Source organism: Styela clava, chromosome 6, assembly GCF_964204865.1.
Source record: "Styela clava chromosome 6, kaStyClav1.hap1.2, whole genome shotgun sequence".
NCBI classification, from domain to species: Eukaryota; Metazoa; Chordata; class Ascidiacea; order Stolidobranchia; family Styelidae; genus Styela; species Styela clava.
This window is the reverse complement of record NC_135255.1, coordinates 6,295,668-6,313,114: the sequence shown is the minus strand read 5'-3', so window position 1 is coordinate 6,313,114 and position 17,447 is coordinate 6,295,668. Positions and strand designations below refer to the sequence as shown.

General features: G+C 36.2%; 2 protein-coding genes across 3 annotated transcripts; both read right to left on the bottom strand.

Annotated features, from left to right (window-relative positions):
- Positions 1 to 17,296, bottom strand: LOC120331171 (EF-hand calcium-binding domain-containing protein 6-like). Of its 2 annotated transcripts, XM_039398221.2 has the most exons (21): positions 17,138 to 17,296; positions 15,419 to 15,551; positions 13,949 to 14,124; positions 13,256 to 13,421; positions 12,641 to 12,756; positions 12,332 to 12,469; positions 11,834 to 11,989; positions 11,694 to 11,734; positions 11,506 to 11,612; positions 11,038 to 11,186; positions 10,456 to 10,569; positions 10,159 to 10,309; positions 9,901 to 10,076; positions 9,628 to 9,756; positions 9,380 to 9,529; positions 7,010 to 7,146; positions 6,336 to 6,478; positions 5,355 to 5,553; positions 4,439 to 4,678; positions 3,311 to 3,412; positions 3 to 2,825 (listed from the first exon to the last, which is right to left on the bottom strand). In XM_039398221.2, exons 1-21 carry the CDS (start codon positions 17,230 to 17,232, stop codon positions 2,581 to 2,583), a joined length of 3,063 nt encoding a protein of 1,020 aa, XP_039254155.2. In that variant the 5' UTR covers positions 17,233 to 17,296; the 3' UTR covers positions 3 to 2,580. The 2 variants fall into 2 exon arrangements, with proteins under 2 accessions (XP_077970238.1, XP_039254155.2); XM_078114112.1 differs by lacking the exon at positions 3,311 to 3,412 and having other exon boundaries at positions 1 to 2,825.
- Positions 7,720 to 8,733, bottom strand: LOC144424559 (uncharacterized). The gene is made up of 2 exons (XM_078113968.1): positions 8,500 to 8,733; positions 7,720 to 8,212 (listed from the first exon to the last, which is right to left on the bottom strand). Exons 1-2 carry the CDS (start codon positions 8,544 to 8,546, stop codon positions 7,915 to 7,917), a joined length of 345 nt encoding a protein of 114 aa, XP_077970094.1. The 5' UTR covers positions 8,547 to 8,733; the 3' UTR covers positions 7,720 to 7,914.
- Positions 17,297 to 17,447: the final 151 nt, after the last annotated feature.

The following is a 17,447-nucleotide window of genomic DNA, read 5'->3' as shown; positions in this document are numbered from 1 at the left end:
CATGACATCCAATAGTCTTCCGAACATGAATTCAACGCGATCCAGTGCCGCATTACCGAACAAGCGCATAAACATGGCGTCAAAATCACTAAAATGTTCCTATCACAAATGAGAACTAAATGCTACTGAATTCCTGCAATGTCAATTTTTTTTAAAGCCCGTCTTCATTTATATGTAGGCTTACCATACGTCCCGCTTTAGGCGGGACAGTCCCGCTTTTCAGTGTCTTGTCCCGCCGTCGCGATAAGTCAGCTAAATGTCCCGCTTTTGCGTTCAGCCATCCAGCATAATACACGAACATGTTCTCGTTACTGTTGTTGCTGTGTAGCGCAACGCCAACCTACTTACTGGAGGTGAATGCGTTATTTTGTTTGTTTCGTTGTTTCCCGCTAACATTGTTAACGAAGTATCACATGTAAAATCAATTCTTATTGGTCATGTTCGGATGTTCACGTGAATGTAACATTGAGCAACGTTATTTTGAAGGTTGTTATCTACAGAAAAGCATGTTTGGGCGAATAAGTAAATTCTCAATGCTTGAAAACAGCAGACTTATTTCATTATTGTTTATTCCGTTTGCTGTACGAAAAAAATCTAAATTCGGATCATTTGTATCGTTAGCGTCTATTCCTTTCTATGTTTCGAACTGAACCCGATATTTAGACAGAGAATATGCGCATGAACTCTCGACGACAATATGGTCAATGAAGACAGCCGGGATGGCTTTAAATGTAGGTAGGCCTATGCAGTAAAATCGGAAACTGTAAAATTACAGGATTACAGCTAAGGGATCGTGTCTTTGGAGGAGTCCCGCTTTGAAATCAAAAAAATATGGTAACCCTATTTATATGTGAAGTATCAAGTCAAGCGATAAAACCGGATTTTGGAGTTAAATTTAAGTCTTGAGATCAGGGTTTATGCGTAAGGTCATTTCATTCGAACCAGGTCATAGACCATGTCTATAAGACATTCACAAAACATATTTAAATTAGCTCTAGTCAGGCTAAATCTTTATTTTATGACCAATTTTGGCTCATACCTGGCTCGAATCGTCTAATCAAGCTAAATCTTTATTTGTGACCAATTTTGGCTCATACTTGAATTGTCACAGATCGGACAAAAAACTTGTCGAGCACCAAATGTCGACATAAAAAAGGAGTGCACTTTCTGCCACGGATAAAAAGTACTCAAATTCATGAATATTTCGTGTATATTCATATTTACATATAAAATAGTGAGTTAATCATGCATTCTCGAAAATGAAAATGACATGCTCTTGCGAACAACACAATATCGCAGTGTTTTTTGACAAGTGAGAAGTGTCAAAGTAGTTTTACGCTAACGTTACTAATTTCCCAGGAGATATATGTCATAGATAACCTTTTTCGTTAAGGTTGAACCCAAGTTAAAGTACAAACAATAGATTTGTCAGAATGAGAGAAAAAAATAGCGCAGACAACCAGGCGAAAGGGCGGCGACAATATTAGCCTAGACTGATAATTAACTAATGCCAAAATGTACATTACTGATAATCTAGCCGAATCAGCGTCATTATGTTATTAGGAATCCGCCAATCACCCGCGAGCGTCCGGTATATCGTAGTTCATTTATAAAAAAAAAAATAGGCGTAGCTTTTCAAGACATGAAAGACTTTGCAGTGGTGTTTAAGTAATTAACAATCCTAAATAGGTAATTGCGAGATTCCAATCTAATAATTATAAAGTGAAAATTTATATAAAGAACATACAAATAAAATTGATACCTGATGTATTGTACTTATTCTTTTTTTAAATTTAATCTGCGCAATATCTTGGCTCACTCCATTTTTTGGTGAAATTATATTAGCGATAATAAAAACTTAGGGACCCCCTGAAGTACGCGCATCAAGATGGCGCACAACCTGAACTTAGGTTGTGTACCAGGTTAGGATTCAGGTTATGCGACATCTTGGTGCGCATAATTCAGAAGTACCAAACTTAGATTTGGAATATGTTATGAAACACGAACACAGGATAAAACTAAAAACCTAATTTTTGCAAGCAAAATTTATTAAATTCAGTGAGTGCTTGATAGCCTCGTATATCAGTAACTAAGATATTGTTGTCTCCGGACTGTTAATTACATTTAATATCGATCTACCCTTACGACAAAGAAAATAAAGAAATGCGAAATCTGTGCTGTTTCAAATCTCATTGGCAAAGTGGAGTAAAATATTATACATATCGAATAAAACACGTAAATATACACTAGTTTAAATCTATTCAACTAACCATTTCCTATGTCCAAATCCTGGCGTATCACATTGTTAAATTTAAATATAAACTACAAAATCATTTCACGATATATTTTTCGAAATCACAAGGCTTTCTTAAATCTCTCTTGAACCATTTTCAGACGGCAAGGAAGATTTACAATCACTACTTGCTTAGATGACGATACCCTAATAGAAGAGAGATTTCATATTCTGCCTCTAAAACATATCTCTTTGGCGGCGAAAAGTTATGGTACAATAAAATGCTAAAATATTACAATTATTTCCAGTAAAAACCTCAATACTAAGCACAGTAAAAGTTGAATGCATTATGCTACATTTGCTATGTTTTGTAAGAATCTTTCATACGACACTTGGTCGCTTAATTTTGTGTCATAGTGACGTAGAAAATGGTAAAGATCGTTTGGATCACGGAAAGTTACACCGTATTCTTGCAAAACTTTTCTGAAGGTATTAACCGGCAGTTTTCCACGGTCCGAGAAGTCAGCCTTTCTCAATGAACGACGAAGAGAAGGAATCTGCTTAGGTGGCACTCGTGCAAAGGTCGGAGGGGCTGTAAAAATAAAATAAAACTCGTAAAATACGTCGTAGAACTCTTTTTAAGACAAGAAAGCGATGCTCAAATATATGGGCAAGAAATATGGATATGATATGTACGGATATGCAATCTGTCACAGTATACCACCGCAATCTTCAAGACTAACGCAACCCCGGATCTGCCACAAGATGCGCAAGTTTTGATGACGTCATGGTTAGAGCTGGGCATTTTCGAATACCTGACGATTTCATAATCGAATCGAGTATTTTTTTTCGAATCGAATCTCGAATACTTGGGAGTCAATTTGAGATATGTAATTGTAAGCAATTTTTTTCATTGTAATCGGTCCTGTCAACAAATGAATTACTAAAAACATACAATTTATGTTTGAGGTAATATTTTAAAATCAGTCACATTGTACGACTTGAAAACGTTACATATATATTACTCTATATCGCCGCCAAGCGATTGGTGATATGTGGTCATCTGGACATTCTTACCTGAAGACGGTACGCTGGAATTGATGGATGGTGGGTGACGTACTAGAGAAGCTACATTAGCTCTGTAAATTTTACTTGCTTCATCTATACTCAAGTGTTGATCTGAATCGTAAATACATTAGTGTAATGTAACGAATCCGACAAATGCGTGCTTATTCCGTCATTTGTCTTATCTAGAATGAACTGCGCGTGCGATGAATATCAACTTATTTTCGACAAAAGTCGCACTCGCATATTACTACCCTGCGCAAGGATGACACGCACAATCGTGAAGCGTTCCTCTATTTTTACGGGACATTGCCGTTTAAATGGGCACCTCCATAAAATAGGATGCCATAATAATGGACTTTGCGATTTCTGTAATGATCCAGAGACAGTAGAACATTTTCTAATGAACTGTCGTTCATATAGAAATGAAAGACGCATGCTAAAGATGAAATGCCGCGATTATGGCATTGAATTTCAACTCAAAGCTATCTTACGCGACCCTAGCATTTTCCCTGCTCTTGTTGATTTTGTGAAATCTACCAAGAGAGTACTATAGGCATATACAAAATTTTGATTGAAATTGTCTGGCGCAAAAGACTCAAATTGTTTAAAGCGCCATATATTACCATACCACACACACACACATGATATTACTTTAAGCGCATTACTGGGTAAAGTAAATTCAACTTGAAGTCACAACTTGTATTTGGAACAGAGTATTATTGGTTTAATCACGACCAGGAACTATGGGCTCGCGGTATATGCGGTATGATGCATCGTGCTAAGCGTTAGGAATACGCTTGCCCTCCGCACCTCTGATTATCCCGCGTTGGTTTGAAGGTTCGAATCCCATGCAGGGTTCAATTATGTGGCAGAGGATTGCTGGAAACCGGATGAGAGGCCGTGGTTCGTCACATAATCAAGCTGTCTTACCGACTTTCCTCTTCCCCGGAATAAAGATGTGAAACCGATTCTATCCCGAAGGCACATTGGAGAATGCAAGAAAGTATTCGGGGAACTCATCAATTTCAAGCAAGTATATTATACAGTATATTAAATTTTCACCTCGTGTCATTTCTTAAAATGACAAAAAAAATCATTTATTATTAAACTACTAAATATTTAATATTTGTCTCTCACCATTTTCTTTTCCTGCAAAACCAGCTCGAAATGCGTTTTCATCGTCGTAACGATGAGGGTAAGGTTTCGGTCCTCTGACTTCTAGTTCGTGACGTGTAATACGTTTGAATACCGGCACAGTCGGAGCATTACGTAAGCTGACAAACGGAGGGCGTGGTTTTCGTTTGTAGACGAAATTATGTTGTCGCGTTGGCACAGGTGGTGGGCCTGGTCGGAGAGCGATCACAGAGGTTGTATCAGCTGAAAATAAATTTTCAAAATATCAAAACTACGTTAATGTTGCTTATAGAGGATATAATTTAGTTTTATTTATGATATTGTACTTTGAGAAAGAAAATTATGAAACAACATGAATGTAATTAAAAAACATTTATAATAAAGTGCAACGATTTGTAGTATGACGTCATAATATAGAACGACATAACCAAATATATACCCAGCCAATGACTTCGAAACTTTTGTTCAAAGCGTAGTTCGCTTTAAGTCAAGTCAAGTTTATTATTTCCAACCAATAAAACGACAAAAATCATGCATAATTTAGGAAAAAATGATATTTACATTACCGGGGAAGGAAAGCCGCGAGGAAACAAAACCCAAGGTTCTAACATCTAATTCAACATCTAATTATGGAGGAGAGAGTTTCAAAATTACTGATATATATTAATGGTGAATACCACATGAATTTTGCAAATTAGCCAACTGACATTAATTATTAGAGATTATTAATAGCAATTACCGTGTATTAAATGTGCTCTAAGACCAGCGATTAACCGGAGAATCCCCGTTTATACTAGAGTACCTGTAGCGAATGTGTTGTTCTGCAAAATAGCTGAGGAATTTTGACGGTGACCTGGACATCAACGTTAATGAACTATGTAACCTTTACTTGGAATGAAGAACATTGAACTTTACTCACATAGAACTGGCTCTGGAGTGCTCTTAGATACTGTACTTTGTCGACTGGATTGTCGTGATGCTGGTTTTGTGAAAAATTCCATGAATTTGAAATAATTTGTCTTCCCTGGTATTCTGGATTCCAACATCTCAACCATATAATGTAACTCCAAATCAATAATGTTGGGACGCAGTCCACGTACAAGTTGAAGCATGTCCTCCTGTATAATGGTTTATTCACCCTCTATTTTGCAAGTTAAGTGAAGTATTTTGGATAAAAATGACGTATTTCGTGATTTCATATTTTATTTATTATTTCGTTATAACAATTAATAAAAGTAGAGGCAAGATTAAAATTTCCAATGCAAACAAAACGACATGATCCTTGATTTTTAACATCCGGTTACGGTAGAAAACCTATACGCATCGGACGTTCTGAACGTACGAACGTACGAACGATGACGAGCAAGGAGAATAAAACAAAGAAATAGGTAGAACATAATTTTATGGCGTAAAAAGTGACGTGTTTTTGAAGGGAATTATCCGTCGTACGATGCCTCCGGTTTTGTAACAGATGTTAACAATCCAGGATCGTGTTTTGTTTGCGTTGGATTTTTTAGGCTCGCATCTACTTCCATTATTTGTAATAATTCTCTTTCCCATTCACAAAAGAAAAAATGTAACAACGAAATAAATTATTGGTATCTGAGCCGAATCGTCTGGCCAGAAATGTCACAATACCGCTTGAAAACTGTTAGTAAGCATAAACTAGTCTATAACTTCGTGTCAAATATATTCAAAATGTTAACATTCAGATATATAAATTGAATGCGAATCGATGTACCTAAGTAAATGGACGATTATGCTACTATACGTTATGAAACTATATGAGTTGTGTCAGCTATTGAGAATAAAACGAGCAATCGCGAATTTTTCATGAGCGATAGCTGAGCCAATGGGAAAATAAAAAAATAAAAAGGGTTGATTTTAAAAAACAAAATACCTTAGGAATTCTTGATGTTCCCATTGGGTCCAAAAATCTCAGTTTCTTCTTCAATATTGACCAATGAGCTGCTACTTCTTGTCGCATTTTGTCAAGTATATAGCTTACAACGATAAGGTCGCTGGTTTGCATGGAAAATCGACCTGAAATAGTGAAACTTTTGCAGAAATAGGCCTACTATACTTTGAGAAATATTTCGATTGCGGGAACAATTTGTGATATAAAAGATCAATAATGTAAGCCAGCTAAGCGTAAGAGTTCATCCCTAATTAGGGTTTATTAAACGCAATCGCGGATAAACAAATGCATCGTTAAACTATATTCGTTGTTAAGATTCGACTGAGTTTTTGAATTCATCAACAATTTATCTGACTTGAGTTCCACTGTTATTAGTCAATTTTACGTCATGTGCGATCGCAAATAGACTATAAATCACAGACCACTTAGATGCGGACCATTTAGATATAGAGAGCCCTGTCAATTTTCAGTTCAGTATAACTTCTTAAATCCATTAACTTATTGTTTCATTATAGCCCAGGGTAGAATAGATGAATACCATATAATCGAACACCATTACAGTATATATTATTTAACATGATATGATCAAATAAAAGCCACTGAACACATTTCATGAAAAATTTTCAAATTTCGATGTTTCTTTCTACTTTTCTTACCATGTTTTGATGCGGTGTAATGCAGCTTGATCACGTGGCGAAGCAATCCCGGAAACGACATGGATTCGATGGGTCGTGTAATGGGTAAACTCAACCACAGTCTCGATAATTCGCTGGCAGTAAGAATGAACCCGCACCTATAAGTTATAAAAATTCCTCTATCATTGTTTTGGAGGTCAAAGTTCAAATTGTGGAATATTCGCATTAGTTAGGTTAGGTTATGCTACTGGACCCAACGACATTACTTTCTTGCTTCGTTCTATGTTATTGCATGAAACTCAGATTAAAATTGTTAACTCTTCAAGCCCCAAGGTCAAATTCGAAAAAACCCACCTATACCTGCAATAATCCCCTAAATATGCTATGTTTTCAATTCGAACTCAAACGTCAACTACTGACCCTATAAACACGCATTCGGTAGCGTCTGAAAGAGGTAAACGAGTCCTATATTGCACTCCCTTTCATTTTTACCACATTCCAACCGACTCGCCGAATATGTAGGTCAAACTAATCGATGTTTTCACTCTTAGTAAATATTGGCGAAAATTGATCAAAATCGAGTGACCTTGAAAACGAAATACTCACAAAAAAACTATAAACGCCACGACCACCAAAGTTGGAGGCCAGAAACTACAAGCTATTGCGAATCTAGGAAAATTATCCCTTCCTGTCTAACCCATAAATTACTATTCATAAAGAGCATATGAAAATACACAAAAAATGAATTTTTTTTGTGGTCTCGGATGAAAAACAACAACTCAAACGAAAGAAAAGAACCAAACAGTGATAACAAATGATGAAAGAAATGAATTAAACAGTGATGATATATATATACAATGCATAAAATATAACAAGGATGATTTTAGAAAAAAGTGATATCCATCAAAACAGTGTATACAAAAAGACTAAAAAAAACAGTGTGAGAATAATCGCATCGAAAAATGTTTATATACAATGAGTGAAGAATAAATGAAAAAGAATGAATAAAAACACTGATACCCTGGCAATATAACATGACCAATATAACGTGACCATCTTCTTTTTACTGGTCTGCCTCTCCTTGAACGAGTCGTGCTTGTGGACGCAGACGAGGTACTTGGCATATCTGAACTGCCAGAACTGGAGAATTGCCTTATAAATATTGGAGTTGTTGATTCATCAGAAGAGGACGAAATGTCTTCCAACTCCCACTCATCTCCAGAGCTGTAAAGGAACAATTCTAATCAATCATACTGCACATCTGCTGACTTATATTTGAATATAGATATCAAGAACAGCTTTATATGATATATAGGGCCAATATCTTCATTATAAGTGACTGCTTGCAATTTTAATCAGTCGACTTTCCTCTCCCCCCAGGATAAAAAAGTAAATCCTATTCCTATTCTAATATTGTAATTTACAGTGTCAACAGCAGAATGAATATAAACTAAGCCTTCTGTCAAGACTGTTGAAAAAAAACTAACAGTAGGTATATCAAAGTCACTTACCTCTCACCAAAATCACTTTCCACTTCGATTCCAGTAGATAATTCCATATTAAATTTCAAAAGACAATGCCGCTACGCTAACAGTTATCAAGCCAACATTCATAAAAGAGGTCGTCTTTGTTTACAAGCAGTATTTACAAGCAAAACGGCGTGTTCCCAGCGCCTAAATCGACTATATCACAAACAAATCACCATAGAAAATCGTCATTTTTCAAAAACATTGGGAGCACTAACATATCACGTGATGGCTTGATGCGTTTTTCTCGTTATCATAGCGTTGTAGACGAGACGGTCTTTGTTTACAAGCTGTATTTACAAGCAAAACGGCGTGTTCCCAGCGCCTAAATCGACTATATCACGAACAAATCACCATAGAAAATCGTCATTTTTCAAAAACTTTGGGAGCACTAAACAATCACATGATGGCCTGATGCCTTTTTCTCGTTATCATGCGTTGTAGAGACGTAACGTCAGAATCGATTGATACCAAAACCAGGTCACACAGAAGCGTTGAACCGAAACAGTGAACCCGGAAAGCGGAAGGGATATATCGCCGGCTGGTTCGTTACCACGGCCACTAGGAGGCGATAATTCGCTGGCCGGGGCTTGAAGAGTTAATAAGGCCGATAAGCAGGTCTAATCATAAAATAAACTAAGCTCTCGTCCGGTTACCAGTTCATGTCGAATATAAGGAATAGTTAACTAGTTGTTCAGATGTACTATGAACCCGTGAAATGAAGGATAAACTCAGTGGGGGAAGCCGTGACCAAATAAAATTATTATCGGAATTCGATCTCGCAAACCGATGCAAGGTAATCAGAAGTGCGATGGCAGAAATGTTCAAAACTTGTGGGTTTATAGGTATAACAAAACTAACGTACCTGAACATGATGTAGTCAAACTTTTCTTTATCGATTCTGCAGAAATCTTCGCGTACAATCAAGTCGTATTCTTTTTTCATTGTTTGGAATTTATTCAAAAATACATCGACCAGCACTTTTTCTAACTCGTTCAACGGTCTGGGATCATGTCTAGAAAAAGTATTGCAGTGTGGAATATAGCATTGTAGTTACCGGTATAAAAGCGCTATTTAAACGACTGCATTACAGCAGGAAGAATTCTGACAAACCTGAGAGTATGGTCACCGGGATCTGCAGCCATTCCTATCAAATATTTTCTCTTGTGCTCCAGTAGATGACTGTATTCATTCTCAACGTTTTGCTTTAACCAGGGATCGTCCTCATCTGCAGTCTCTGGCCTGAAATATATATATATATTTTGAAAATACTCATAATTTTCTTACAAGAAGATACTTGTTCAAACTAGCATTGCTATTATCGTCATTGGACAAGCTCCAAGATTCTTCATCTCCTAGAACTACCAAATTCTTTAAACCTCTCACCTCAACATTACGTCAAACTTTGCTAGAAAATCGTTGTATGCTATAAATCCGTCTTTGCCGTGAGATCCAGGAGGTGGCGGTACAAGTTTTATGAAGGGTGAAGCTACGAATACTTCCCATGCCTCTTCAGTGAATATTACGCTGAATCGTGATTGTAAAGCTGTACGGAAATCAGTCTAGAAATAAAGACTTTTGCAATAATGACGTGTTGATAAGTAAATGTTACTAACGTTAGAAAGTAAAAGTTTATATATTTACCAAAGATAGGATACCGGTTCCTTCTGAATCGCGATGTTTCATTACCGCCAACAACTCTAAAAACTCATGTTGAAATGAGTCAAGCAATATGGCTTCCAACACTGGAGCACTTACGCCACCTGGTGATACGTTTGGAACACCTCTGTGGAATCTATAACAAAACCATTTGATTTGCGAAACGTCTAGCAATATTTGCTCATCTGTACAGCGATGGCGCAATCAGATATCATAATTTAAAAATAAATTAAATGCAATTAATAATAAGATCATCAGCTAACAAGTGGAAGTGTAACTCACGTGTGATCAAGATTTCTCATAACCTTATGCAAAAGGCCTCGATTCGACCGGGTTTGCAAACGGCGCATCAACAATTTGTAATTGACTCGTTGATCCTTTCTTCTTAATCCATTTCTGTCGAAGTTGAAGACAAAAACACATTTGTAAAACACAAATTAGGACACTAATTTCTGGTTAACGCATCTTCTCAGGCCGATGTTAAAGAAATTCATCTAGGATGTTAATTCATTAGGACAATGATGAGCCAGTGAAGAATGGAGCAGCAAATTGTACAATTTGTCTAATTGCAAATATGGACAATTTAAACAATATGTGCTATAGAATGCTCGCTTTTCACGTCATTAAGTCCCAGTGGGCAATGATTTTTTGAGAGAACGAGACCCGACCCAGTTGGAAAACAATAAGAATATTTTATGTACGTTAATGTGAAGTCTTTTTTTTTGTGGACACAATTTATTGTAGATACCCAATCGACATCTTGATTGTGGAAGATTTTTTCTATTTTTTTCTCATTTTAAAAGATACCCTTCCTTGGTGCCTAATTTAGAACTTATTCAGCATATGAATATAAATTACCATTACCTCACTAAGAAATGCTCAAGATCTGTCGCCTTGATCGGCAAACCTAGTTCCGCAAGAGCAAAGCGAAGATCAGCTTTGGTGAGTTCTCCCTTTTCATGACAATCTCGTGCTTGTAAAGCCCTTTGTAGTTGCGATTGTCCTTCTTCCAGCTGCCAATACGATACTTTTATTTGTGACCAAAGATATACATACTGGTTAGAATGGACCGGATTCAAGTTAGGATCCGGGGCCTGGAATTCGACTCTGGACCCGGACCTTGAATCTAAAAAATATCGTGTCGTGGCCTTACAAAATCATTGGAAGCTTCACAAGTCGGTATATCTCTTCAAGAAGCAATTGTCATTAAATATTAGTTGTCGAATAGTTTGGGTCGAATTACAAATTCTATTTTCGGGTTTCGACGTGTATCCACGTCAGATCTCATGCGGGATTAAATCTGAATGAACAGCATGATCGCGATTTATGTACCTTTTTACTGATGAGCTGCAAGATATCTCCGTCATAAATTCTACTTCTGTCTAAAGAAGTTCTGGGTCGAGCAACCGAAATCGGCCTTTCTTCGTATTCCTTTGCACCTACAGTTCAAACAGAATAAGCAATATTTCATTTCAGGATGTTCAAAGAGCATTTATTGAGAAAATTACTCGTTTTATTACCATGAGATGTGCGTGGTCTTTTCAGATCTGGTTCTCTGTCGCTGGAAAATATTATTATTATGAGTTAATTATCTGATTTTGTACTTATTATAAAATATAATGGTGCTAATCGATTGCGCAATCGTGATTAAAAACAGTACCTTGTTCTGCTTCCCGTGGACGGGGTCTTCGGGGGAGTTATCTGGGCATGTCTTGACTGAGGTTTTACTTTCATATATCTTCCAGTATCCGGATCGAGGCCAAGCAGTTCAAAAAGTCGTTTTGTATGAACAGCATAAGGACTAGCTCCGTCCATTCTGTAAATTGTAATTGAACATTATCTTGCAAGTGATTACTAAAATGTTTGTTGCATTTCAATAACCACATATGTTAACCTATTTGTCAGATGTTGTTCTAGTCTAGGCTACGTATACCAAACAGAAATACACAGCGAACGTGAAGTGCATTCGTCATTGGTGGCCTTACTGTTTTGAGATCGTACAGACGGTTAGCTGATTTTGAGCCCTATCTAATTTGACGGCTATACTGAGCACCATACCACTTACTGGCTCCTGTAATGCTTGGTGTAACGACCCATAAAACACGTTCGACTTTATTTAATGAACTGAAGTGATAACACATTTTGACACTTTCTGTACCTTCTATATATTTTAGCAACGTCATCATCGGTCGCAGCTATTTTCAATCTTCTCAGACACTCGTGAAATTGAGCTGGTACGACGAAGGCTCCTTCTCCTAAGCATACTGAAGGAAATACGTGTTCTGGATCGAAATCCCTGAAAAATATGTTAATGTTACATTTATCAGGATGTTTTTAAATAGCGGTTGTTACAATTTTCCTAGTTTCTCCCCGAGAGTGATATGGCTAGCAATTGTTTATAATTCATATTGTCATTTGTAGACTTTTGTTTTGTTAAATTTTCCCTAAATTACGAAACAAAATTTACTCTTTTTGAACTTTTTCACGCAGTGTGTTCCAGCAAGTTGTGGCAGAGTCGCTGATGTCTGGTCTCGAACCCCGGGCAGATCGAACAGATCGAGATGTTGAAGGTGGCAGTGAGGCCTAATGAAAATAAATAAGTTGTGTTCGGTTAAATTAACCAACCGTTCTTTTCTTGCAATTGTACCTTTTCAGGGACACCGCAAAAAATGTGAAAATTGACGTTTCGTTTGTTAAATAAATGTGTCGATGTCATGTTGTTCATTTATTACAATTTCTGATGCAAGTTGCTTCGTAAAATAAATTACAATTTTTTTTTTATTTCTGGATACAAAGTCTATATATATATATATATATATATATATCGTTTTGTAGCAAACTTGTTGTTTTTGTTGGGCTTGTTGTGAAAAAATGTTGATTTTGAGCTTTTGAATGATTAGATGACATATTTCTGCCTTAGAAGGATTGACTACTGCGGTTAGTCACCAAACCTTTGCGCCTACGAATTAGAGCACTGCTCCATTGTTAAAACTGTATCATATTTTCATTGGCTAATGGAATAGCACATGCTGATAACTTTGAACGTCACGATCACGATTTTGAACGATCAAGTTTCGCTTACCCTTTCATTTGTTGCTGGCAGTGACCTTGCATGATTTGCTGATAGAGAGTTAACTGCTTTTACCCAATTCGAAACCGACTTTACAGGTTCGCCACCAGAACCGAAACTTCGTAATTGTGTGTGAAAATCATCAAAAGAAATGCAGTCTTGCTTATCCAGGTCAAGTCTGATAGGAAACATTGAGAATGGTTGATTAATGCACTGTGAATGTCTAGTGAATTCGTCTGAATCATAAACAGTCATTTGCTGAATCTAACGACTACTACCGATAAATACATCAGCGATATTAACTAACAGGGCCAGTATTAGACTAATTCAATTCCAAGTCTTTGAATCAAAAATATCAAGAAGACAGAATTGATGGCATAGCCGTAGTACACATTATTGGCGAAGTTCAATTCTCTTGAATTTTTGAGTAATATATATACGGTCTGGAGGCAACAAAATTAGCTTAACAAAACCCACAAGAACAAAATGAAAATATAGGATTTTGAACCGTTGCATGTGCTGCTCATCTATCCAACCATAGTTACAATTGAAATTTTACAGTTGTTGTGAATAATTTCATTAACTGTCGCATAGGACGATACTTTATATGAAAGTTAACAAATTGTGAGAAACATACCACGCTAGCATCATACCATACTAGACTGAAATATTAATTTTTGCGACCAGCTGCATCTTATACCTTACCTTTGCAAAACGTTCTGTATTTGTCTTGTTGTTAAATATCCGTAAAGCTGCCAAAGAACTCGGGAAAAAGCTTCCTTTGGGACTCGTCCTTCTCCTTTTGGGTCGTTGGCTCGAAATAGTTTCCGTACTGAAGGCAGTGTGGCGGGATGGAATTTTTCTTGTAAGTGAAAGAGAACCTGAAATAGCAATTATGAATATGAGTGTTTGTACACAATATTTTATTCTGAAAATTTTTGTGATTTATTAATGAAAAACTTAAAAAAGTTGCAACAAAAATTGCGAAATAAAAAGAATTTGATTCGTGTCGATGTGAATATTTGGTGTATCTCAGTATAATTTGTGACTTTGTAAAGTGATATCTGATGTAATTCATTATAGTTGTCGTTTTGTAGGTACCGGAACATGTAAATACACAATTCAAATCTGGGAAGAACTACAATTTGACATATTTTTCGAGTCATTTTTTCATTTCATATTTCTAATTTATGTATGACAAAATATTATTTCCTTTATATTAATTTATTTTTGTTTCTCAGCGTTTGTATTCACTCAATTAAAGGACTGATTATCCCACAGAATGCGCATTTAGCTTTTACCTATGTTGATATTCATCAAAATGAAATTCTTTTAAAATTTGGATTTTCTTTTGAATTTGGACCAGAATTTTAAATGGCCCTATTGACATCTTCACTAGGACGATTTTCCGGTGACTTCATATGAATGAGAGCATCGTGGCTTGGTACATATATATATTCATGTATGACATGGAATCCACTACTTAACCATTGTAAGTTTGTCATTAATATCGTTGTACGCTACGAATAGACTTTTGTCCGACAGTAGGGATTGAAAGCTTTCACAGAATACATTTAAACTATCGGGTTTCATTACGGAATAACGACGCCGTGTACTTATGCTACCAATAAGGGATTTTCAATTAATAAATGTTTCTGGTTTCATATTGTTGATAATAAGTAGTCTTTATTCAAGTAGTTAGTAGACTCTAGTTAAATAAAAAAAAACTAGTTGAACCATCCATAATAATTTTCAAGATTGTTCCAAAGATATGAATATTTAGATAGAAATTTCAAGCAATATGTAAAAATCACGAATGCAAGACTGGAACGTTCACGCAATGTCGCTAAGATTTGAGCCAAATTTGCCTATACCAAGGGTCCCCGCCTTCAAAACACCGTCGGGCCGGCAAGATCAGATAAATTTTATTCACGCACCGGTCGAAAAACGTTAAAATAATTGGGAATGAAAATAATAACCTGTTTTTGCGTAACATACTGCAATGTTTTTTGCAAAACACGATTGAGCCAAGCTATTGTGATAGGTATGGGTCATGTTTGCAAAAAGCTATTCACATCTACCTTGATTATCATTTAAACCTATTATAAAATCAGTTCTACATTTTCGTTTGTTATTACTGATGCCACATTTATGAGACTTGATTGAAGAATATACCTCCTCTGTTGCTGCTCGCCTGGAGTCCTGTGAAGTGTTGCACCGATTTAAAATATTTCTGGCTTGCTCTACATCTCCGTTTATATTCCGATTGAGAGCAGGATCAGCAGATTGTGATCCGTCGCGGAAATTTCTGAAATATTTTCATATCATACCATTCAATTTAGCATTATTTATTTGTATAATAAAACAGGATAACAAAAGAAACTGCTATATGTCAATACATTGCCGATGCTCCGCAATCAAATTTTTGCAGTGGATATTGTGCAATCGATGTGCACCTGGAAGAAATTATAGTAAATCGACGCAGCGGCGCTGTATCTAACGTAACTCATGCCAAGAATAACACATAACGATTTACGTTTTTGTCTTTCTTATTCATAATGGCTGTTACTACACGTACAAAATCTTTATTTTGAATAGGTAACATACGAAAGTATCGTGACATTGAAAGCCTCAAACGACCCGTTTCGTATTAACCGAAACCCAAGCAAAACAAACGTCTGTCAGTCGCTTACATGCCGACATTGTGCTACGATGGCCATACAATATATGATTGTTTTTATTTCACTTTCCCCCATGACTTTGCCGTCTCGGTACGATTGGAAATAATTGTACATACGGCTTTGCATTATATCATTACATTTTAACGTGGCATTTGTCTACCATTTGTTTGAAACTGTAACAAATTTGTCCTGTCCGCACATCTGCAAATATTGCGTTCATGCTGATAGGAATTTTTCCTTTTAATCCATCAAATTTTAATCTACCACAAGACCCCAAATCCGCCTACTGATACTGATTTCATTCTATAAATTTCTTAGTTATTTTTGTCTTGGTGTAGGTATGTTATTGTAGACAAGCTATCATGAATAAGAATTTGTCTTGCTAACAAGTCCGGTCAGAATGATGATGTATATAATACTGCCGAAAAAATGTCAACCAATATCATAGTGTAATTGGTTATAAAAATATTATAGTGGAGAAATACAAAGTAAATTTGAAAATGGAGTTGAATAGTTTTTCGAAAAAGGCGAGAAAAGCTTTTAAAAAATAAATTAATTTTGTTACGTAATTAATTATACATGTAGATATCACTTTTCGAGTCGACCTATTGTGACGACTATTGGTATATTTTGATACTTTTGGTGTAATTAACGCCTCTTCAAAAATCTACTTGAACAATGTCGGTCTATTGATTGATACACTAATATTTACCATGAAATTTGGTTAACCCGTGAGTGTCATTACGTTCATCTTATCAAGAAGTTTAGTAGGTTGTAGGGTCAAAGGTTAAACTCGAGAAGCTTATTAAACCAATATTGTATATCCACAAGATAGATGATCTAGTTTAGTGTATTCCCAACATTGCCAGAGGGGCTTCAATTATCAGGATTATTTAGGCCTATATGAGATAGAAGTATCGCGCATCAACATAGGTATTCGTTCCTAGCTCATGATTGGCTAAACATATTCATTTCTAAATGAGGTATGATTTTAACGCACAACGGTGGAAAAGTTTATGTTCAAGTACGCGTTTACTATTGGTTTAGAGAGTTCGGGAAGTTAGGGTATGAGCTACTTTGAAGATAATAAACATCATCAAAATGTGGATATAATCATTGGCATTTCTTTGGGCAGAAAGCATGAAGGTAAATATTAAGACTCGGTTTCAAACATGGCGCCTACGTGGAAAGTTATATTGAAACATTTACTCACCCTGATCCAAATACAGAAAGACTTTCTCTGCTTCCCAGTCTTGACAATGGATGTGATATAACAGGCAACATCTTGTTTGCTACATGAAGTGCCATGATGTGTGCAACAAACGATTAAAATATCTGGTGAATTACTACTGCTACTACTATACACACCTGATTATAAATACGAAACAGAAGATATGTTCAAGATAATATTCTATGTGGAACTGCTTTTCAATCGAATAGCTAATTCGATAAATCCCCTGCTCGTCACCAATGTTGAAACGCAGTTAAAAAACTGCGATGCAAGAATTCAGTATGAGATGGGT